This window comes from Rosa chinensis, chromosome 1, assembly GCF_002994745.2.
Source record: "Rosa chinensis cultivar Old Blush chromosome 1, RchiOBHm-V2, whole genome shotgun sequence".
Lineage (NCBI taxonomy): Eukaryota > Viridiplantae > Streptophyta > Magnoliopsida > Rosales > Rosaceae > Rosa > Rosa chinensis.
This window is the reverse complement of record NC_037088.1, coordinates 61,987,876-62,012,463: the sequence shown is the minus strand read 5'-3', so window position 1 is coordinate 62,012,463 and position 24,588 is coordinate 61,987,876. Positions and strand designations below refer to the sequence as shown.

Sequence of the window (24,588 nt, the reverse complement as noted above, 5' to 3'; positions counted from 1 at the left end):
GTCAAATTAGCCATAACTGTTTAGTCAAAACAACAATTTATTTTGATCAAACCGCCCAGTTTCATTTGGTTGTTATGGTACATGTCTTGTTTCAAGATTCATCCCCTCGAATTAATTCTATATTATTTCTTTTGCTTTTTTATTTATTTATAATTTTGATTTAATAAATAAAAGTTATATTGCTCTGAACTTAAAAACTTCATGATTTTCATCAAGTTTTTTACTCTTTTCCGTTGTTCCTCGATTAATCAGTCATTTCATGATTCCTATATTGCTTCATAACTTGATATCTACCCTAATATCATTAAGATTTGAATGCCTCTATTTCCTTATTTACGGACTCAATCTAACTCTATATCTAATAATCTATGCTCGTGTTTTACAATGGCTATCTTTGATGACTGATGAATATTTGAGACACCAACTACGGCGGTTGGTTTTAAGTTTTAATTAAATGAGGTCGACTAATGTCAACTCAATCATAAGTCGATACATGATAATTATACCCGGGTAAAAGATCAACTTTTTTTTTTATGGCTGGTAAAAGATCAACTTTAAACTGGGGGTAACAACAGAAAGTAATTCACCCTATATGCATTGGAAATGAAATGGTGTGGTCACTATCAACAACATCTGCCATGTCCTCTTATACCTGCTGCCCTACTCTACTCTAAGACAAAACAAATTGATTTTCTGAGATTTTCTTTTCCTTTTTTTTTTAGGTCAAAGGGGACACACAGGGACAGAATAAATTACACCCTAAAGTCCAAAACCCTCCGAGGTCCCACTACCAAACAAACCCATTATTGGATTAAGGGGGAAATGGAGTTGCTCTATTGGTCCAAAATTGGCCAATCAGATTGTTCCATTTTCTACTACAAAACAAAAAGGACTAAGAACAAAGAGAGAACAGAAGCGTCAAAAAAGAGAGGAGAGGGTGACAACTAAGGCTAAGCACCATGGAGATATAGATAGAGTTAGGGCTGCCACTTAATTTGGTAATTACCAAACCGATCGAATACCAACCGATACTTTAGGTTTGGTAAACCGACTTTTTGGTAACTGAGATTGATAAAACCGAAATCGAAAATTACTAAAAAAGTTAGTTTGGTTTTGGTAAATACCGAATCTACCGATTATCTAAATATTAGCTTTATATATTATTGTTTTCAATACACATACATGTATATTAAGAAATAAACATAAAAATTTTCATAATAGTATGAACATTACTCAATATACTGCATAATTAATAGTACATGTATTTTGAGTAACCTAGTCCAAGATGGTTAAATAACCTAGTTTGATTGCAAAAAGATAAAATTTGATGTCATGTATACAAAAGAAAGCTATGATTAGTAGATAAATATAAAGTTTACGGTTATAAAATTGAAAAACCTAATTTTGTTCATTCTAATTTATATTACAAAAAATTAGTTGTTCTAAAATTAGTAATACCGAAATACCGAATTTGGTAGATATGATCAAAAACCAAAAATTTTGGTTGGTAATTGGTAGCTCAATTTTAAAACAGAAAAATTTGGTTTTAAAGTTGATAATACCTATAACCGATTCGAACTGATAGAGTGACAGCCCTACATAGAGCCAGTGACCCGCCAACAATTGTACCACCCCAAAGTCCCATTGCATTTATTATCTTTTGCATTTCTTTACATTGCTCAGTTGCCTAAAAGCCAGCATTTTTAACAAACTATACAAGGGGTGTGCTTATTGCTTGTAAGTGTCCTCAATTTTTTTGGACCTGAAGAAGTGAGGATGCTTTTGCAAGTTTGTCTATTTTTTCCTAACTAGTTCTAATGGAAGGGGATTTCATTTGACTTATTTACTATAATTCAATTTGGGTCAATGAAGGACTTTTGCCCATATATTTTATTATTTCTAAAGTAGCTAGATTATAGAATAAGAAAACAACAGGAAATCAACAATAACAAAACAAATATAGGCAAATCATAATCATCCCATTCATTACAAAGATGCAAATCATATGTTAAAAACTCAAAAATCTCTAATCTGTGCTTTCTTTCTGGAAATGATATCCATATCATTCACCTTGTCTCCTTAACCACCTTCATCAACTCATTCACTTTTTCATCGATTATCCTGCAATGAAAAAAGACGTTAGCTAGCCCAAACCAAGAAAAAACAAAAAGAACAAATTTGAAAAAAACCTAAAAATTACTCACCCAAGCTGCTTTTCAATTGCTTCAAAATATTTTGAGATGGCCAGTACTGATTTCTTGAGGGCTGCAAGATCTTCCCGGATTTGCTCGAGCTCTTCATTGTACTCCAGCTCGTTTCCAAAATCCTCCTTTGCCTTGGCTGCTTCATACGTTCTGCGGATGGCCTTCGGAAATGCCTCTACCACAGCAGCAACACCCTTCTTCTCTCCCCGTTGGTCGCCGATCTTCTCCACCTCTTGCGCTGTCTCCTGCGCCAGATATTTCAACATAGACCCGGTGTACGTGGCTACCTCCGCAAATGCAAGCAGGAGGGCCAGCTGATGTACCCAGGGTGTGCTCAGTAGAGCCGGTTGGGAAGCTGGTGGCCGAGCTGCAGCGAGCTCTCTCACATGGCGTCTGACCATGGAGACTTGGGCAGAACCAAATATGGGGTTCATTTTGGCATGGATGACTTTCGAGGGTAAAAAGGGGGTTGGTTTGAGATCTGGCTCCGTCATCGTCCGCCGGGCTAGGAGACCGGAGACGAGGGAACCAGAGATTTTGAAGAAATGGAAGGGTGCCATTGTTGGGGCGTTGGGAGAGAGAGAGAGTGAAGGGAGACTGTGGTGAGAGAGAGGAGAGATGATAGTGGTGGTGTGGAACTGTGGACGTACGAATGGACCTGTAGACACTATTTAGCATGTGTTTGGATTACTCAAGCCGTCCATCCAGTGTGATCTAAAGGCCCAGATTGTGAGAACATGACAGGTAGTGGTACCTCATACATACATCTAAATCAATCCCATAATCATGCATGCCTCTAGGTTTGTCAGGTTTGTTAGTGTTATTTTGGTGATGTGCAACGAGTCTAGATTTTATTGCAATGGTTCTAGACTTGCTTTGGAGAGTTGTAGCATAAAATTCGGTAACAACAATGGATAGCTTATATAAGAGTAAAACTGGAAAAGCATATGGTCTCCTCCTATTTTCCCTAATTGTGGTATTCATGCTGTAGCAATCGAACATTCCATGCCCATGGGTAGTTGCGTGACTGGCAATAGAATGCAGAAACAACACTCTTATTCAATGAAGCACCTACGCTAGCAGATGAAAGAGTTGAGATTCTAATAATTATTATTCGATCGACTTTCTGGGAGATTTGGATTTGAAAAGCCGGTTGTGCATGAAGGTCGCCGTCTCATTCCATTTCAGACCATTCGGCGAGCTTCGAAATTTCTTGCCTTCCAGATTTCAAACACTGATGCAGGTGAGATGCTAATGGATTGTACTCGGGTAGAGTCAGCAATGCAGCTCTTTAGGGAATTAGAAATCACTGAAGCTTCACAAGCCTATGGGGAAAGATACTTCTTATCATTTTTGAGAATACTGCAGAAGCACGGTGCTCGCGTGTGCAATTCATTCTTGTTTTATTTATCATTATGCATTACACATCATAACCAAACTCAGCAAGTGAAGTATGTGAAAAAGCATAATCTACATTACACTCGAGTCATGGGTATATATAAGTTACATAACCAAAGATTCATACATTTTCCAGTAGAAAAACTTTGCTGTCATCTTGAAGTCATCATGAAGCTAATAAAATTACACTCTAATATCATTGATAAAGGAAATAGCTAAAACTACCCGCTAAGGCGCTAATGAATCTCCTCTCCCCTTATTACCTATTACAAACTAACCAACATAATATATCATAATTAGGTTGGTTTTGATGAAAAAAGTTGCAAAAATATCTAAATTTATTACAAAAAAAAAAAAAAAAAGGCTGCCCTGGCAACCGTGGGTGTTGATCCATTTTGGTTACAAAAACAGTGGATATGCATCTGCAACACTCAAATGCAGCACTACTTGATTGCCTTTTGGGAGTCATTAACATTACAAAAAAGAGCAAATGGTCTTGGCAACCAATCCATGACAGGAAGAGTAGTAATAAGCGCAAACCTGCAAGCAAAATCCATTACATCCCAATATCAAAAATTGCATAATCAATCTATTTGCTAACTGTGTAAGCACATCATGATTCAAAGTGCATCAAATATTAAAAAAAAAATGCATATCAGTCTCTCTTAACTACTAAGAAACTGGATTAGGTATATGTGGCACAATAGTAACACATAATGTAAAAGTTTTGTTTCTGCATATGTAGTTCTAAAAGGAGGTTATAAGCTGCTGGTCCTATATTCATCCATTCAAGAAGCAGTTATGAAAAATATCCAAGGAAGAGCTTGTACCCTTTCACCAAATGATAACTTAGTCCTGCAAATTTCACTGGCAGTTTCTTGCATCATGCACATGATCTTTTAAAAGTTGTACAGCAGGGAACTTGTTGATTAACTTGAAGATGCAAATGCATCTAACAATATCAATTAGTTGTTTCCTCTCAATTAGATTCCGAACAAAACCTGCAACAAATAAGCAACAAATAAAACAGAATGAAATTGCTTCATGGAAACCTAAGTCATCACAAAAGGAGTAAAAGAAATAAGCTCGAAATGTTAGCCAGCAAAATAGTCAGATGCATACTTAAGAACTTGACTGGTCCAGAAACTGGCAGAAAACCAAATAATCCATCTGCCTCTATTTTACTCATCGATTCTGAGCTATCCTCAGCTTCTTTGAGCTATTTGCTGTTTCCCAAAACTAATGCACCTTACTTTAGACAGGATTATTATGTAAGCAATAATGAGATTAACGTTTAAGTGGTTAGCCAAGAGTAAGGAAAAAACTAACATCCAAAGCTCTGTTAATTTCAAGTCTGCTCAATTACAAACAAAATAATCGCTACTCAACTATGCTTCAGAGCAAACTTCACTTTTTTAACGTAACAATAATAGCACCAATATAATCCCTCAAAATTTGAACTTACAAAACAGAAAATCAACAGCATAGCTAAAAAGTTCATAGTACTCAACATGACTTATCGTTGTAAACATATTAAAAGCAATTGCTTGTAATGCTAACAGAATTATATAATCCCAAAAAGTGAAAACCATCTGACCTGTACTTGAAGCTGGAGCTGCTTCAAATACTCAATTGCTTCATCCAGCATTGAAGCCTTATCAGTCTTAACAAAAACAAAACCTCAGATCACTCATTTGAAAGATAAACCACACAAAACAAAAAAAACTGTAGAAAATTTCAAAGCAGAGTACCTTGTTAGAATTTGGAATCAGGCAACAGAATATCATACTTTTCGCTTCTGGGTTTTGTGTAATGGATTGAACTGACCTATAATATCATACTTTTAGTTACAGTAAAAATAAACCACTATCATCATAATGTTCAAAGCCAGCAAAACAATGCAGATAACATACTCCAAATTCATTTCACATTAAACATTTAAACCCAAAAGCACTTTCATTTCACAGACAATTCCCAAACACACACTTACCACCTCTGTCGTACAAAGCAATTAAATCCATCTAAACCAATCTGAACACTGAGCTTAGACCATAACTAAACTCAAAAAGTTTACGACCTCCTGTGTTCCACTACACCCCAAAGGTCCAAATAGAGAAAGTGAAACACAACAGGTTTGCGGACTTGCTTCAGCCCTTAAAGATTTGTCTCTAAATTGACATTGGTACTTAAAGTTACAAATCCAAGCTGCTATGCCATATTCTCTATTTAGAGAGAGAAGAAAAAAAATAAAAATAAATAGAAGCCCTTACAGAAGATAATTCTGGAAAAAATCTTTTAAAGTGATTCCATTACACAATTTTGACGAATGAATGACATGAGTATTTGGATAACAAAACCAATAAAAGCTTTAGCATAATGTCACTCTCCTAGAACACTGTATAGATAAAAAAAAAAAAAAAAAAAACAACATGATGCTTCACTGAATTGACAAGCATGATGCTTCACTGAATTGATAAGCATATTAAAGAGATTCATATAACAGCATCTAGTCTCAACCAAAATTGAGGCAACTCCTTGCAAGCTAACCACCTTCAGGGCTTCCACAATCACAGTGCATATAAATGAAGCTTACATATAAACAATAGACACATAACATCTGACATTAAGACCTTCAACAGACAAAACTCAGTTATTATATATAATTGTGATTGATGGCAGCCTATCTTGCAAACAGGATCAAAATATATAAAAACTGTTCCAAATTGATTGCTCTGAGATATTGCTGCCTTTATATGCCTGTTTATGACCAATCCATTTCCAGACATGCAGACCTATTTGACAACTGAACTTAACCAAAAAGGCACAACAACAGTACAAACACAGAACAGCCTCTTGCAACAAAATGTGTAACTCACAGAGCATGATCCTATTTACAACAAATAAAAGTAATCATGCAGTAAACTCTGCGACCATGATGCTGTTTACAACAACACATCCAGTAGATAAACACAAATGATATATCTCCTTAGTTTAAGAGTTAAATAAATACAGAACAAAGTCCAAATGAAGGCAACAGCAAACAAATAAAGAAAGGGAAGTATTTATAAGATTGAGGGAAACAGCATAAAAAGTCGAGGATCCGAAACTGGTAAAAGTAGAGCATGGTTGAGTTCGGAGGAGAATTTACATGCAAAATTGAACTGGAGAAAAATACAAACAGAGCAACTGAAATTGTTGAAGAAGGTCATACCTTGTGTGAAAAGAAACCGGATTTCCAAGCCTTTTGGGAGCAATTCAACCTTAGAAAACTGCAGAACTGTAGGACCTGAATCAAAAATACTGATTTCCAAGTAAGAATATTTCGGTACATAAATGAGGTCGTGTAGTTTGGAGGAAAAATGTGTCGGGACTGAAACTGAGTGAACAAAGGAGTGAGAATGAAACCATTATCGGACCTTCAAAATTGAATTTCCAAAGCCTTTGGTTTCAGGTTCAGGCTCCTCAAGGGTAAGTCTCACCTGCAAAACGAACATGCAACCACAAATAACCACGAACCCAGAAAAGCAAGCAATACCCAGATGAGAAAAAGAAGCAATACCTTTCTTGTCCTTGATGACCTGGGCAGAATCCAGAAGAAGCAACACCCTCACTCTCTCCGTCTCTCTACCACTCGCAACGGCACAATCCAGAAGCGTCCTTTCTTTTTCTCTCCATCTTTTCTGCATTTTACGCTCCTTCCACCCCATTCTAACTATGGACAATTGGGTAAAGGTACGAAAATTTGACCCTTCTCCTCGCTTTATATATAGTGATGGAGATGAGAAAAGCTGGAGCCAATTTGGTAAAAGTTTGAAAATTTGACCCTAGAGATAGAGATGAGGAAAGTTGGATCTGGCTTGCTGGGCTCGTCCCTTGTTTGCGCTTTCAAGTTTTTGAGAATATGGATGCCAATGTGCTGTATTAAGTTTTTAATTTTTATTTTTCAACAAACAATGTGCTGGAGTAATTGTTCAAAGTTCAAACATATGGCAATTTTCAGGAGTATGGCATAACCAAATTCACCTCAAACTACATCATATGGACCTGGATAAGAAGCTGGCGTTTTAAAACTAGTACAGAGATATTCGGAGTTGAAAGTTCACACACGATATATATATATATAATACATTGCAGGTAAACGTCTGAACATTACAAACATCACCTAAAATGAAAGAGCCTACACCAGTAAGTTCATAGGTTAAGTCATTTATCTAATTGTCTGCCATTGTCATGGATCTTGTTCAAGGATGATCTGCAGCTGCTGCATCAGTGGCCTTCCTTCTTCTCTAACTCATCAGGTAACACCTTAATACCACAAAAGAGCTCTACGTAACTGCGAGTTGCTACAGCACTGGTACAATCGCTCCCACACAAACGTGTTGCCTGTCCAACAGGAAATAGGTTTCATTGACAAATCTGACCATATTAGCTAATTAATTACATTATGCAACAACAATAGGTAGGTTGATGAAGCCAGCAGCTAAGCTAATTACTTGAAAGAAGATGATTACTTGGTTGCATCATATGTGTTGGGTGATTAATTGTATCTTAGAACATAGGATTAAAGTTTTAGCATACAATTTGAGGAGCAAAGTTGAGAGAAGTAACGTACATCATAAAGGTAATCGAGAAATCTTTGGCAGTCCTCATACGGATACTCATCACCAAGAGACCCGCGCCCAGACCCAGATCCGTGTGACCCATGTGAATTTGGACGAGCAACGATAGCAGTAGCGCCAGGATAACCCTGGACAAGATCCTCTTGTTGCTCGCAAGGACTCAATCGAGGACCTAATTATGGAATCAATCAAGGAAACCAGTTAGCTAGCTTGATATATGTAATTATTATTATACAAATCACGAATTAAGACCAATTTTGAAGATACCAGCTGCACTTGATTTTCTGGAATGCGATCCTGAAAAGATAACAACGTGGTCAAAACACTACAGACCCAAAAACCCTACAGATCAATGACAGTGAGAGATTTAACTGCCGAATACTAACCTCCTCCTGAACCTGAACGTGAACGTGAACGTGAACGGCGACCACGACCATGACCATGACCATGACCATGACCGCGACCCATAATGATGGAAGCTCTGCGCACTGGGTATTTTTTGGGCAAAAGAGGGTTATTTTGATTTCCTAATTTTGTGTCGCCCTTTTCAAGTTTATATACGGATTTATGACATTGCTTTCTGGTCTCCACTTTGTTACTTTTTCCACCAATAACGAACACAATTAATATCAAGCCTTCTTCAATAAAAAAATAAAAACATAAAAACAATCAAACCTAAATATTGTCCATCCTTGGGTTTGGGCCGTCACCTCAATAACACACATTGAAATATGGCTCATGTCTCAATTCTTGACACGGCCAAGGGGAAGCAAAGCATTGAAATCTCAAACAGTGATCGATATGGGTGCAAACTTTGTGAATCAAACGTATAATTCCATGATAAGTTCGTTTCTCAACAAGAAGGCGCTACATCAATGAACCATACTTACCATAGGGTGTGCTCCATGAAGAAATGCTTTTCTCCAAACAATGTGCTTGGGAAAGATCAGTAACACTAGTTATTCTTGAAAAGCTAATGAACCTGTGAGGTTTTCTCTTACTAGTTATGTATAACATCTTGGTTAATGTGCTGGGGGAAGGCTTGACTGGATTGACCAAGTCATGGTAAAGCAGCTCGACTAAAATGTCGTATGTAATATAGTATTCAAACTGCATGATTCAGAAAAATACTTCAAAACAAAAATCCGCATATTCTGAATTGGAGACGAAAAGGAGAGATCATGGTAAAATCCGCTATAGAGAGTTGCATGTATTATAATTATCGGATAGAGAGTGAGGGAGGGGTAGATTAGGAATAATTTTCAGGCTTTTAAACTGATGCAAGAATTTACAGACTTGAGTTGAAAAAAGTCACGCACTTTCTTCAACATCTAAAGACAGTAATTGAAAACTGGGGTTCCTACTCCGCTTGCAGTGTAGCACCGTGCTTATCAATCCCAACTGAACTCACAAATTATCAGTAACAGAATATTAACCCGAGCATGTGGCGGTACGCAGAGTCTGCACTCTGCAGGTTACACAAACAACCCATTTCTTCAAGAATCTCCTTGATGAAGCTATATATATGTGTTCTTTGCCCCCAAAAGAGAGAGAAAAAGAAGCTGTCTGTCCCAAAGGGCTTTAAAACAAATGGCCAGTTCCCATCATATTTGATCAAAAGTTCAGAACTCATATAGTGTGGACTAAAATTAGAATTGAAATAAGATTGGTCAACAATATGGATGAGATCTTGGCACATTACTTCATAATACGGCGGGAAATGATATTTAACTGATATACAAATGGAGTTTTTGAACAACATCTCAAATGCAATACAGGGTACACAAAAGGGATCCACAGAGTACGTAGTCAATTTTGTTCAACCAAATTAGGGGAAGTAGCAGAGCCATTCTCTATCGCGTTGTCAATGTCCACATCAATACCACAAAATTGCTGAATCTGATCGCGATAGAACCCTACCTGCCATTCAGGACCCAATCGCATTGCCTGCCCAGGAAAAAAGGGAAAAATTAGTTTGCGCATCTATTACACAGCAGTTCACGCAAGAGTGCAACATGATAACGTAGTAAAGCCTCGGCAATTACTCTAATCATTGATCTGTTTACGACTGATCGCAAAGGTATTCAGACCCTGGCTTCCCTAAGAGTTAAGATCAAACATAATAAGAGTCCAATTTGAGAAACTTTGCAATACAGGTAGCAGATGTACATCCACATATATTGAGTTTTACAAAGAGTAACTGAATATACATATATATACCTTGTAGAGGTCCTTGATAAATTTGTCACAAATCAAATCAGGAAACTCATAATCTGTTCTGCAAACAATTTCAGACCCATCTGGATTTGTTTTTGGACGACGAGTAACCTTAGCATTGCCACCTGGACACATCTTCACAAGCTCATCTTGTCGCTGACTACGAGTTAATGCTATCAATGTTCAAAACATTAATATGTAGAGATATTAAATTAAAGCTATGGATATATTGATGCGATAAAAGATAACCTCTTCAAAATTAAGGATGAAAACTAGAGCTAAACGATTGTCATTATGAACAGCAAGCCGTGTATCTAAATTCATTCTAAACCAACATTACACAGTGGTGACAAAAAAGAACGTAAATTTCAACTCTAATTCCCCCCCAGAAAACATCATCCAACTTGAGAAACCTAGATTACATCGATCGGATCGAGAAATTAAACAAAAGTTAAAGGTCGCCACAAACCTGGAAGGGAGGGCGAAAGACCCATGTTCAAAGTTTCGAGTTTCGACAGCCGCTAGCTATTTAGAACAGAATTCCAGTGTGGATGCCAATAATTAGGGTTGTGAATTTTTCCAGAATTCCCCTTTCAGGAGATGGCTCGTATTTATAGTTCCTAAAGTTGGGCTGTTGTTTTCAGTTTGGTCCAGAAAACCTTCTTCTTTCAGCAGCCCAATCTTTACCGTGAAATCTCGGTCACGTGCCAAAGTTTAACCATGAGCTTATTTGCGACCCAAACAAAGTAAAGGTTTCAGTTTTAACCAAGAACTAGAAACGAATCCCGCGCAATGCTGCGGGGCAGAAACTTATTTTGTTTTGTAATTTGATTAACAAAAATAACTAATTTATGCTTAAATGATATAAAAGATATACGAAATGAAGTCGTTTGAAATTATTTTATAAGTTAAGTTTCATTGTCTCAACCTAGTTCTAGTTATCACACCATTTTCATTAATATGATCTCAATACAAAAGATTGCCATGTAGGGAACAAAAAATATCTTCATGACAGTAGTCCTCCACTTACATTGTTCAAATGTATGCAAACCATTGTTTGCTAAAAAAAAAAAAAAAAGGCATGCAGAATATGAAATACTAATACAAAACTCATATGCTCTAATTCTGATTCATAAACATCAAAAGTACACAAATAAGAAATGAACAATTCTGTAATTCACTCCGGATTATTCATTCAGTTTCTCTCTGTATTGATATAGCCTCAAACAGCTTTGCAAAATAGTTGGGTGTGAGTTTAGTTTAGCCTAACTTTGCACAGGGCCGCAGGAGGGATAACTTGGCTTGCACCAAGCAATTACACTGTCAATGTTTTCAAATATTTATTTTTGGATGATATACTACATAGAAGAGTAGCTGCCAACTCTAAAGTTCATAGCAATTGTGATACAAAACAAAATTATTCACTGGCACAATTAAAAGAGGAAAAAAGGCTATAGTAAAATCAATAATAGCCAACAAAAAGAGGAGAGAAAAGGAAAAAAAGAAAAACACAAACATTGAAGGCAGATGTTGTAAGAAAAAAATCAGTTCAGTCAGGAATAATAGCTATAAAACCTGCAAGGAAGAGCAACCAGAACAAATTTCAATTGAAGCAAAGTAGCAAACATGAAGGAATTTAATATTAAAGGAAAACCATTTATAAAGTTAAGGTAAAGACCATAAAAGCTTGATGTTACTAAACTTGTAGAAATGGAGGACAGTTCACATTATTCAGAGAAAGTGAGGCAGACAGACATTGAAAATTGACCACCAAATATCCACACTTATTTACATAGTTTATCTGCAGAAATTACAGAAGGGAACTCGATGACCACTTCATCTTAACCTGGAATTACTCTTCATATATTTGTGATAGTATAAAATAGTAGTTTGGCTTAGTGAAGATCATAAAGATAGTTGTTTTAACCTGATAGAAATAGCAGAACTTGTATTGCTCAAAGTTAATTGAATCACTCCATTGTCCAGTTATGAAAAGCACTTGGAAGAACAAAATTGTCAAGTTCCATGTATCAGGGGACTTCAGTTAAGCAAAAATTATGGAAAACTAAAAGAGGACACTATCATGAAGAAGTATATCATGCTTAAATGAACAAACAGGCACCAACCCTTTTCCTCTTCTTCTTCTTCTTCTTATTTTCTCAAGCAATCATGAAAATTCATGCAAAACATTGAAAAGTATTCATTCAGGAAAACCCAAAATGATATAGAGTAAACGTTAGTACTTACAAAGAAATCTGGCCATTAAAGGAATGCAGTAACACACCTTGCCTGATACCTCGGGAATGATATGATTCACTTGAAGTCAGTTTCCGAGAAATTACACAGAGGTCAACCAATCGACATGATAATCTGTTGAATACCCAAATGCAAATTGATCTAAACACACCACGTTGTATTTTCGATTAGACAAAGAACTTGTACATCTCTTTAAACTTAATTAAATGTATGCACTGAAGTTTCATGGACGTTAATCATCTCTTTTTGATCGGGTTTTTCGACTGCGGATCACACAACTCGAATCATGCTTGATTGAATTCAATTAATTGCTCTTAAATCTCAGCTTCCCACTACTTCAAAACCCACAAATTGTTCAACTCAAATAGAAAAACAAAATCCTCGACTTGTAATGAGTATGTTTTGCTTAGAATAGGGTTTCCGGATTTTCTTGTCGGCTATCTTGTTGTAAGTACAATTAGACTTTAGCGATTGGCAGTCTGCCGGCTATTGATCTTAATGATATCAATTTTTATTAAAAAAAAAACAGAATTAGTTCTAAAGTCTATCCAAAAAAAGAATTAGTTCTAAAGTTACCTCATAAAATCTTTCCATATAATTCTCGCATTCATGTTTTGGAAACTTAATTAATGTAAGATTTGGATGACGATTAATCTTTGAAACAAGAATGCACTAATTCATCCTGACGTTGACTAGGAGTACCTAATGAAACATATTTTTGTAAAGTTCTAGATCGCTACTCTCCCATCATTTATTTAGAATAATAGAGTTCCATGTTTTTGAAATTTTACATTTCCATGGAAGAGCCAAATTAATCGCTACATTCCAGAAGTATATTGTGAACATATACCATGATATAAATTCCATAAATTACTGAAGCTTGACAAGCCTATGTGGAAAGATTTTTCTTATCATTCTTGAGATCAGGAAAGTTGGAACTGGCTAGCTGGGCTTGTCCCTTATTTGGGCTTTCAAGTTTAAGTGGCAAGTAGCCTTTGCTTCTGCAAATTTGATATGGATGCCAATGTGCTGCATTAAGTTTTTCATTTTCATTTTTCCAACATACAATGTGCTGGAGTAATTGTTCAAAGTCCTAACATATGGCAATGTCAGGAGTATGGCATAACTAAATTCACCTCAAACTACATCATATGGGACCTGGATAAGAAGCTGGCGTTTAAAACTAGTACAGAGATAAACTAGTACAAAGATATTCGAAGTTGAAAGTTCACACACGATATATAATACAATGCAGGTAAACGTCTGAGCATTACAAACATCCATCATCACTTCATCACCTAAAATGAAAGAGCCTACATCAGTAACTTCATAGGTTAAGTCATTTATCTAATTGTCTGTCATTGATAGCCCAATGAGCTTGCCATTGTCATGGATCTTGTTCAACGATGATCTGCAGCTGCTGCATCAGTGGCCTTCTTCTCTAACTCATCAGGTAACACCTCATCCTTCCCCTTTTGCTCCACCACCACCGCCTCATCCTTCACCTTTTGCTCCACCACCACCACCGCCTCTTCCTTCACCTTTTGCTCCTTCACCACCACCTCTTCTTTCGCCTTTTGCTTGACTACCTTTTGCTCCATCACCAACACCTCTTCCTTCGCCTTTTGCCTAACCACCTTTTGCTCCACAACCCCTTCCTTCGCCTTTCGCTCCACCTCTTCCTCATTGCCCTTTGGCTTTCCCTCCTTGTGTCCTAGCTCAAAGTCCTTTGGATTGTAACTCAGCTCATACTTTTCCAAAGGCATGTCAGGATCAAACGTAACATGAAGCTTCAAATCTAACAGCTTTTGTACCTGTTCTTCATTCATAGTCTTCCTCAACTCTTCAATATTTTCATGGGTCCAACTGCAATTTTTATTGAGGATGAGGGTAAGTAAAGATTATGTTAAATTAAAGGATAACAAAGGAGACCCAGATCACAAATGAAAACTAGGGTTCCCAAATTTAAATAAGTAAATAAATAAGATGATGGACAGCATGCTCTAAAAAATAACCGAGTTATGCAGGAATGCAGGATACATATAAGCTTGTGGTTCCACAACTTCCATACACCTGATCTGATAGACTAAGCTTCATTTTTTTTTCATAGCAGCTAAGGTAGTAGCTAGAAAAAAGAGATCACCATGCATACAGAAAACTTCATAGTGGTGCAAAGCTGGTAAATTTATATCACGAAGCTTTTACAAAGAGACTCCAGCTAGCAGATCGAGTTTTGTTGGCAGTATGCCCGGCCACCTCCATATATCTCCATATCAACACAGAAATCACGATCCAGATTGATGGGAGGTGGACAGAATGCCAATGAACTCGATCCGCAAGAAACCCATTGTTAAAACCCCACATGAAGATTTGATCTCCGAATTTCTCACAAACAAACAATGTACTAATCAACACATCCGAACACAGCTACTACTGATGGACAGGATTAAGTAAACAGATATGGAAGGAAGGAGGATCTTTACATATTAATATCTTATAAGAAAACAACAAATAAAACTCTCTCTCTCTCTCTCTCCCCAGTCTCTAATCCAACGCAAACTCGAATATACATACAGGGCAAAAGAAAGATTCAAATTCAAATGCAGTATCCAAACGGGTCCTTACAGATTCTTCGGCTTGTCGGAAAACCCGGATAATGGCTCGGATTTGCTTCTTCGCTTCAGCAAATTGCCAATGAGCTGCTTCAAACGGCCAGCCATGGGCGGGGAGATAGAGATCGTGTGACAAGCGGCGGAGCCTGTATACATATACTAAAGCCGCTGGAGCTAAGCACTGTTTGAGTGAAAGGACGGTTTTGCCCTTAGTTTTTCTTGACTTATTTACGGCTTTGCCATTGTTGTTGTCTGTTCCGGGAGACTAACTTCTATCAAGTCCAGCAGATAATCAGCGTCAACATTCACCGTTACCCATTCTCAAAATCAACTACGGTGAACTTTTAAGCTTTCTAGAATCAAGATCAACATTCACTGTTTGAAACGTTGGAATCTATTTCTGAAATGGGCAGCCAGGAACTATCTGATATTGAACCCAAATGTAGTGGAAGCCTTCCACAAGGTTTACCCAGTATAAATAAATAGATTCGGTGTATTTCAAATATTTAACGTTGCTTAATTATGCCTCAGTTCATCATGCCTTCCTTACTGATTCTAACTAAGGCATACTTATCGTAGGACTCAGCTACAATCGTAATACTTATCTACAATAATTTATTTTAGTCAAGCATAAGAACTTTTACAATGAGTCTCGCGCCTAGCTATATTCAATTGTTTTAATTTTTATCTGTTATTAGAATCATTTTAGTCTAAAGTAATGCCACAGTAACATCTTTACTAACGGTTTAATTTTTTACAAGATCAGTTTCTGTAAATTTCAATACTCATCTTTCACTTTTAGTCCTAAAAAGTTTCTGACCCACCTTAAATTATTTTGAAGAACATTGAAACATGCTAGCCTACTATAACATAGTTTCACAGTATCAATACTAGGCATGGCTAACAGTGGCTGGTAGTTAGCAACCGGATTGGTAATGTTCAAGTTATTCCTGTTTGACGAAATTTTTGGAGTGGTTCCATTTTCTTCACCACAAACCAGGACTCAATATTTGAGGTCAAAAACTCAGGTTTGCAGCAAGTGAGGATGTTTTTACCTTCATCACCCTCTAGCTAGCTAAGTGTCCCAGGCTCTGTAAGCATCTTTTGCAAACAGTTTTTATTTTCTTGGCAAAGGTATGTATATACTTACCCTGATTATCAGCTAAATGGAAGATACCTAACTTCACCTCAGTGATTTAGATTTTTCATACTAAATCTAAGATTTTTCACACCTAAGCTTTCTAGATGTCTCGATAACATCCTTCCCAAATATTCTCCTTCATTAGCCGCTTCCACAATATTATCCTTAGGTTGCTGACCTTTTATACCATCATAAATTATAAAAAAAAAGTGTAGGCACCTTCTCTAAGACACATCAATCTTTCACACTAAAAAACCTAAAAAAGGATTACAAAACTAAACAAAAGACCATCTATTTTTAACATAAACATATCTGACTGCTTCTTTGTAAAAACACAGATTTGCTGGTTCTTTCTACATGGTGTATATCCTAGCCAGTGCTCCCAAGCTACTCATGAGTCCCGAAGAGCTGGAAGCTGTAGAGAGAAAAACAGTGTCAGATTTAAATATTCTTGATCCTGACATACACAAGGTAAAATTCTGATTTACAGAGTCATTAATGCTTTTCTCTTTTGTTGAAACTGGAAGATTGAGTACCTTATTATGAAAGTTGTTAGGAAAGAAAACCTCTAGATACTTATGAATGGAATGGATTTATCTTCTTTTGCACATATATGGTCTAGCCATCTTAAGGTGTAGTGTTATTAACTGTGATTCCAGGTTGTTGTTAAATAACAATGATTGTAGTATATATATCAACCTCACTGATTTAGTATCCTTTTCAGTCATAAGACTGTAGCAATCTGTATTGACATAATAAAACCTGCTTTTTCTTGGTCTGATGGCTCATAGACTTAGAATAGGGAATCTTATTGTTTTATTGTGGTGCACATGGATTGGTTCGGGAGTTAAAGAGGTTAGCTCAAGACTTTAGAGACCAAGTTTTATTTCCATAAAGAGAAATTTTAAATCCACGCTAACCATATATTCCTTTTTAGGATATTTTAGGGTATATAGATGTAATGTGTAAGTAACATTGATATCATTCATAAATATATCGATTTATTCTATGCATTAAAGTTTTCCAAGTTGTATAGTTTTAAACTAGAATGTAATGAAGCTAGTAGATCCTGAATTATGAAGTTCTGTATTATTGGAAATTATTCTATGCAAAGTATTCATTTAAAGATGCTACTCTTGCATTATGACAAACTTTGGGAAATTAATTATAGCCAAAAGAATTTCTTCCGAAAAAACTGAATCACTGAACTGAACAGAACAGAACAGTTAATAAAAACCATTCTTTATTTTCAATGCCTCTTAATTGGCAGTTCATTGGAATTTAAACCAAATTTATTATGCCACCTTAATGCTTCATTAGTTTACTCACTTCCAGTTTCATCACATTATTTATGCTTTCAAAAGAGATGATATTATTGCTTATCCAATTAGCTCTGTGTGTCAATAGTTGGAGGTGGTTTAAGATTTGTATTTTCTATTTTCTTCGATTGGAATTTAATTGGTTGTCATTTTGCATGTCTTCAGATACTGTAATTAGTTTCCCAGGTTTCACGCTTTGTGCAGGTGAAAGTTTTGGTGTGATTTTGCTTTTTTTAACTTGAAACTTATTTGATCGAGTTGTTCATAGGTTGAATCCTTTTTTTTTTTTTTATAGTTATTTTGGGTTTAATCTGGATTTTGTACATATTGAAGGGGGAGAGTTTGGGACTGGAAACAGAGAAAACGACGAATCTTGGTATTATTGCTGGTGTGGTTTTTGGATTCAAGAAGTTACCTGAAGGGGGCAAGAGTTTAGGGAAGACTATCAAGAGCTTCTAACATGTAAGCTTCTTTATCTGGGTTTGTTTTGTTTGATACCTTTTTTTCATTAATGAGTTAAGAAGATCACAGGTTATTGTTAACTCATTGTAATGTTTACAATGTTTGTAAACTTAGCTAATATTCTTGATAAAATTCTTTTGTCTGATAATTTCATGTATAATATAGATATTCATTTGCTTTTCAAAAGTATTATCCTGTTTTGAAACATTGTTTCCAGTGTTCTTTCTGTTTTGATTTGTAATTAATTAAATTATCTTAATTAATCCATTATGGAGTCTTTAGAATATGGCAACAGGCATTGGATTGAGATACTACAGATAAGAAGAGTTAGGAGTTTTGGGGTTTTTACTATTGGTACCCTTATACATTTGAACTTTTGGAAACCTACTACAAATTTCTCTTTATCGTTACTGATTTTGGTCCTAAGATCAATAACATACACTCAAGTTTCTTGCAGCTGTGAAACCAATGCAGTACCAATACGAATTTATTGATCATAATAATCTATGCAGAATGTGTCTTTGAGAACAACAAGCTTCTACAGTCCATTTATAAGTGATAGATTATAATATTTAGGTACAGTGTATTTGGTAATGTATGTTTGAATATTTGTCAATGCATTCTAAGATTTCTAAACTGCATCCTTCTTACTATTAAATTAGTGCTGATGCAACTTTATTTCGCATCTTTTACATTCACTCATTGCTCTTTTTTCATATTTATTATGTTTTTTCTTTTAAATAATTTCTTCTTATCATGTGTTTCCTCCTGTTATATAGTGAAAACTGAAAAGGATTAGATCTACATACTTCTACTTGGTTGTTCTTAAAGACACATTGATTTGAAATTTGATTGATGATCATGAATTTTAATCTTGCCTAGAATCTCTATTTGTATTTCTGCATCTCTTTGCTAACTTCTTTTTCTCCAATATGTTCTCCCTATATACATACATATCACAGGAACGAATGGTCTACTGCAAAGCTTTGATCTGCAGATTTGCAACACATGATGGTTGGTGGTATGAAACATGCCCACATTGTTACCGACAACTGTAAGAAAACAGCGATCTAAGAATCTGCCTTGAACACGGCATGCAAGTACCTCTTACATGTTTATCACTTCACTCAATCATGGTATTGAAATTTTACATCCTATCATGTAAATTACTTTTACAAAAACCTTGCTGAACCAAAAAATCAAATACTAAACTTTGACAAACTTTAACATAATCCTGTTAAAGAAATCCAATTCCTTTGAGCATGTTTGGAACTTGCTTAATCATGTTCTTTAGCTTTCTGTGAGGTTTTAGTTTGGCTATTTGCAGACTTCCTAAACACCACAGACATATAGAGATTAACTTTGAGTCCTCAAAATTTTCTCCTTGAGTTCATCAAGATTGTTATAATGTTTTCCTGTGAATTTTTAGTTTGGCTATTTGCAGTCTTCTTGAATTCTTGAAAGTTTCATAGCAAATTGGACATTTATTCACTGATTTATCTTTACACATAGATGAATTGATATCAACCATACTTATCTATGCAGTTGAGGTCCCAAACAATGAAGCTACACTATAACTGCTGGAAAAACAAGCTGACCAACTCTCTGGAACAAGATGCAAAGACCTGATAAACAAGAACCCATATCTAACACGAGACAGTTCCACAAGAGATAGAGCAGACAAAAGTCCAGATCCATATATTCCAGATCAAAATCAATGAAGCAAATGGCTTCATAGTCAAAGGCATCTATCTAGTCATGGAAACCTTTACGCCACAAACAGGAAATGAACCAACCACTTACACACTAGCCCACCTCTTCCTGACAAAAAAAAAAGTCCCTAATAAAGGCAGAAGATAGTTGTTCAGCACTGACTCAGACAAAAAAGCTTGCAGGTAAACATCTACAAAAAATTTCTTCATTCAGCTTCATTTTTCTTGACAGCTCAAGTGTATGAAAAAAAACAGTAACTACGTTTTCTTTTTTCACAATGACAGGGAAGCTAACATTGAACCAGCAATGTCATCAACAGACGCTGCACAACCCAATAAGCAAAAAACTGACTGAAGCAACATATAATTGCAACTCTTGCACCAGTTTCTGTATGGATAGAACTGGAGCTAGCAATTTTAGGATAGGCTAGCACCTTTTGTGAATATACACCTGGAATAACTAGACCAACTATTTTTTAAAAATGTTCCAAGAGCAACTGTAACAAAGTAAACCTTAAACTTAGATAGCCTATTTTTCAAACACTAAGATCATCTTTTGTTTAAGATGATCTACAGTAATGAAAACAGTTCTATCATTTATATCCTCTCCTTTTAAGTTTAGAGAGTAATAAAAAATGTCATGGTTATGATTCACATCCCGCAGCAAAGCGCGGGCACTGTTGCTAGTGTATATGAAAGCTTGTGAGGGTATGCTGACCAGTGACCAAGATGCGGGGTGAACTTCCTGGTCACGAGGTCGAGTCTACCAGTCTCCATTTTCATTTCTCCCACCATTTTTTGTTTTGTTTGCATCTCAAATCTCTATCTTTATTCATTTTCATGAAGAAGCACACCGAAACTTTTTCTTTGCTGGCCGTTTTCACCCTTCATTTGATTGTTCTATTTCTTCTATCTTATTTATTTTGATCATGCTTACGAATTAAATTATTGTTATCCATATCAACTTTCAGCTTGTGTAAACTAGGGAATGGTGATCTCATTGTAGAGATATAGAGGAGATGGAAGGATGAGAGAAAGAAGAGACGGATGGAAGAGGAGTAGAGAGATAGTATTTTAAAAACTCATCGACCTGTTCTTCTGTCCAATTCAATTTGGAACTAAAGAAAGGTAGGTCAAAGGGTGAACTGCCAAATTCAGATACCAGTAAATTCGTGGTCCTTTGTGTTCAGAGACTCTGCAGGAAGTCCCCGCCCTGCACCATTTTGATTCGAATTTCCTGCTAAAAAATGATTTGATCTTATAGCTGGCCTCTTTCACCCTTCATTTGATTTGTTGTCTTTTCTTCTTCTTTTTTTTATTTTTTTTATATTTTGATCCTGCTTGGGAATTAAATTATTTTTATTCATATCATCTTTCAGCTTGTGGAGACTAGAGAATGGTGATGATCTCATTGTCGACCAAGACATGATATGCATTATAGACTAAGAACCCTTGCATTCTATGCAGGTGGTATCAATTTCAGGGACTAGGTGATTAAACTCATCTAATACTTCCTGTAAGCTCACGATTATGTTAACCATCAAGGCTTCAAGTAAATCTAATGAATTCCAGGGACTATAGGTGATTACTCATCTAATGAAGTCATTCTAATGATAACAGTACAACAAGAAATATTGTCATCCCTAAAGACCAATAATAGCCTTCTATGTTCCCAGAACAGTTGGGTAAAAAGCATATTAGATCAGATATTACCTACCAATTCTTAATCTACACTACTGGTTATGACTCTTTACATCCCACTCAGCACAGTAGCACAGTGTCTTTACATATCTACCAATACCAGGTTTCTCATGTGCACAATCTCCTACTAGCTAAGCCTCACTTTGTGAATGAGGTAATATCGCTGCGTTTAGTCCAACTCAATCGTTGCGTCTAGTAGGGAATCCACATCTGGAGTTATAACAACTCGCTGGCCAAGCTCTCCAAGAACACAACACTTTCTCGCTGCAGTGTTGATTGCAGCAACATCTTGAGCAAATATACAATCTGAACCGGGTGAAACCTGCATATATATGAAACCATGATTTTTAAACTTGAAAAACCGAACTTTAGGTGTCCATCTATGCAAATGTTGTGCTTTCATTTTAGTTTAAGGAAAGTCAGTGGCTGTATGACTTACATCATACAGTGCATCTCCTAGCTTGAACTTGACTGCTCCACTCTTGTAAACCAGCATCTTCCCCATATACCCCTCAGATAACTCTTCCAAACTACCGCCCTTATTTGCAGCCCCTACCTTCTCTGATGGTGCTGAGCTTCCGACTCTCTCTTTCCCCTTTGCACTAGTAGGTCGCTTGACCAATGGTAGAGTAGGAGGCAGCTGAACAAAGAGCAACTTCTCTTTCGCATTTTGCTCCTGTCACCAATCATCAGTAACATACCATCACCTTTACCAGTCGATTAATTGCTCAACATTGTTTAAGAAACAAGGGATTCTTATAATTTCTTATTACTAAACTAACACTCACCAGCAGCCCGAGTTCTGAAGCACAATTTATAGTACTCTCATCATACTCCTTTGCAGCATCCTCAACAAATTCCTTCTCATTAAGAATGTCTAAGAAAGAAAATGAGTAGAACCGACTGATAAGCTCATCATTGCATACAATGAAAATCAGAGACTATGTATAACAACATTTATACTCATCAAAAGCCATCAATTGCATGGAAAAGAAAAGTCCTGTAACTTTCAAAATGCATCTGAAGAGAATACCTGGGTCTCCAGAGTATGGCTTCCTCAGCGGAAGAGTAGTAGGATATTTGCTGTTCTCATAATCCTGCAGCAGCAGCACAGTAGCCAACGGTTAGGAGTTAGAGACTAGAGATGAGCAACAGAAATGGAGAAGGGGTTAGTCACATTAGATGTCTTACCCAAATCTCTATATATTGATTCTTGACATTTGAAATTGATGCATCCGCAATATCAATATCCATAGGTGCATCAGTTCCAGCTCCACTGGTAGCCAAAGGTGAAGGTGACAGAATTTGATCATTGTCAGAGCCTTTCACTCCCAAGCTGCTCCCTTGATCAAGATTTTCTACCTTCGGTACCCCATATGTCCTCAAGGAGCTTGAGGATGCAGCTCCTGGACCAAATGCTACTTGCACAGTAGCTGCAGATCGAGGAAAAAACATGAATGGAAAGCACACTAGATAAGACTTCAAGCCTACAATGCTCACTAAATTACATTACAGTGACCAGATCAGCAAGCACAGAACAATTGGCTATAGCATCAAACTAAATCTAGTACCTATAAACCAATTAACCAGCAAAAGCATAAGAAACGAGAGAATTTACATTTTTTCTCAGCTTTAGGCGCACGTCTAGCCTGTTTCTCCTGTAAATGCAAGGGACAGAAAATCAATGATCTATCGAATAAATCTATCCGAAAGCAAACAAAATGGAAGTATCTAATCGGTCACATTTCTAATCCTATGCTAATCAGGAATAGGGTTGATATACTGCTGTTATTCACTGACTAAGTGAGAAAGGCATTACAGTTCAGTTCTTTTTCCCTTCAGGTGCTGCGTATAACTCATATGAGCTAAAAAGACTCTTATTTCCACTAACCAAGGGACTGTGAATTGCATGCCTAAAAACAAATCCTCCATCTGTTTTTAGTTTTTTACCTTCAATCTTTTTACATTACACATCACCAAAAGTAACCAAGCAAGGAAGGTAAAGGTAAATACAACTTACCAAAACAAGAAAAGAGAAACAATGTGTACCAAACAGGACCCTACTTTAATTATTTTTTCATAAAAGCCAAAACAATGTGTACCAAACACAGAGAAATCATTTCTGGATATTAAACATGGAATTAGAAAACTTTAACAATAAAAACTTATTAGAAAAAAAAAACAAATAATAAATGGAATCATTACCCAAAAGAATATGTATTATTATTATTACCTGGAACTTTCGCAGCAGAGCCTTGGCTTCTCTTTCTTCTTTCTCAGCATCTTCAACCTCACTGCATTATTCAGAAACAGAAATGTTAAAGATTTGAATGTGTGAAAAAATAAATGGGGATTAATTTGGAGAAATGAAATGAAACTAGGGTTTTGAAATTCTGCGATTACGTTGTCAGCACAGTGGGTTTGGGCTTTCTGGGTTGAGCTTTGGGCTTGAACCTTCCCTGCAAGAAAACAGAGCAAGAATTGGAAGGAATTTCAGATCTTCGAGATGGAATTTCAATTCCTTGAACGAAAAATGATGAAATTGGTGTGAAATTGAACAGAGAGATGGGGTTTTTACCTTCCGGCGAGGAGCAGAGGACTCGTTTTTGTCCATGGAGTTTTGGTTGGTTGGAGAGGAAGACGAAAAAAAAAATTGATGGAAAACAGAGCAGAGGTTCGAACCAGTGACGCCTCTCAGAGAGGATTTGGAAGACTTTACCAACTGGACTAACAGGACTTATACGACAAAACCCTAATCAGATAATACTTGTATTCTTTTTATTAGAACGAGCATTCACTGTTTAGTATTTACCCACACGGGTTAAAATTCGAGAGTTTCATTTTGTGCACTTATATTTCGATTCTGTTTTTGCTCTACTATTATCATCTATTTTAGTGTGCAGTCTATGATTATATGATTGAATTAATGGATGATCAATATTTATGT

The 24,588-nt window shown here is 36.3% G+C and overlaps 4 protein-coding genes across 5 annotated transcripts; all 4 read right to left on the bottom strand.

Moving 5' to 3' along the window:
- Positions 1-3,746: 3,746 nt before the first annotated feature.
- Positions 3,747-8,810, bottom strand: LOC112189416 (hornerin). 2 transcript variants are annotated; one of them, XR_005806313.1, is made up of 9 exons: positions 8,608-8,810; positions 8,489-8,518; positions 8,215-8,393; positions 7,019-7,985; positions 6,814-6,888; positions 5,354-5,429; positions 5,200-5,265; positions 4,433-4,603; positions 3,747-4,142 (listed from the first exon to the last, which is right to left on the bottom strand). XR_005806313.1 is itself a non-coding variant. In XM_024328755.2 (4 exons), the coding sequence occupies exons 1-4, from the start codon at positions 8,687-8,689 to the stop codon at positions 7,869-7,871; spliced, it is 408 nt and encodes a 135-aa protein (XP_024184523.1). In that variant the 5' UTR covers positions 8,690-8,780; the 3' UTR covers positions 7,687-7,868. The 2 variants fall into 2 exon arrangements, 1 of the variants encoding a protein (XP_024184523.1); XM_024328755.2 differs by lacking the exons at positions 3,747-4,142; positions 4,433-4,603; positions 5,200-5,265; positions 5,354-5,429; positions 6,814-6,888 and having other exon boundaries at positions 7,687-7,985; positions 8,608-8,780.
- A 1,020-nt stretch (positions 8,811-9,830) lies between these two features.
- Positions 9,831-11,068, bottom strand: LOC112189078. Its single transcript, XM_024328352.2, has 3 exons — positions 10,908-11,068; positions 10,442-10,611; positions 9,831-10,168 (listed from the first exon to the last, which is right to left on the bottom strand). Exons 1-3 carry the CDS (start codon positions 10,930-10,932, stop codon positions 10,031-10,033), a joined length of 333 nt encoding a protein of 110 aa, XP_024184120.1. The 5' UTR covers positions 10,933-11,068; the 3' UTR covers positions 9,831-10,030.
- Positions 11,069-13,848: 2,780 nt separating this feature from the next.
- LOC121050951 lies at positions 13,849-15,450 on the bottom strand. Its single transcript, XM_040512547.1, has 2 exons — positions 15,320-15,450; positions 13,849-14,560 (listed from the first exon to the last, which is right to left on the bottom strand). The coding sequence occupies exons 1-2, from the start codon at positions 15,412-15,414 to the stop codon at positions 14,095-14,097; spliced, it is 561 nt and encodes a 186-aa protein (XP_040368481.1). The 5' UTR covers positions 15,415-15,450; the 3' UTR covers positions 13,849-14,094.
- A 6,075-nt stretch (positions 15,451-21,525) lies between these two features.
- On the bottom strand, positions 21,526-24,349 carry LOC112178957 (DNA-directed RNA polymerase III subunit rpc4). Its single transcript, XM_024317241.2, has 9 exons — positions 24,220-24,349; positions 24,045-24,100; positions 23,875-23,935; positions 23,260-23,299; positions 22,833-23,074; positions 22,675-22,738; positions 22,430-22,518; positions 22,081-22,317; positions 21,526-21,963 (listed from the first exon to the last, which is right to left on the bottom strand). Exons 1-9 carry the CDS (start codon positions 24,253-24,255, stop codon positions 21,811-21,813), a joined length of 978 nt encoding a protein of 325 aa, XP_024173009.1. The 5' UTR covers positions 24,256-24,349; the 3' UTR covers positions 21,526-21,810.
- Between the last annotated feature and the right edge of the window lie 239 nt (positions 24,350-24,588).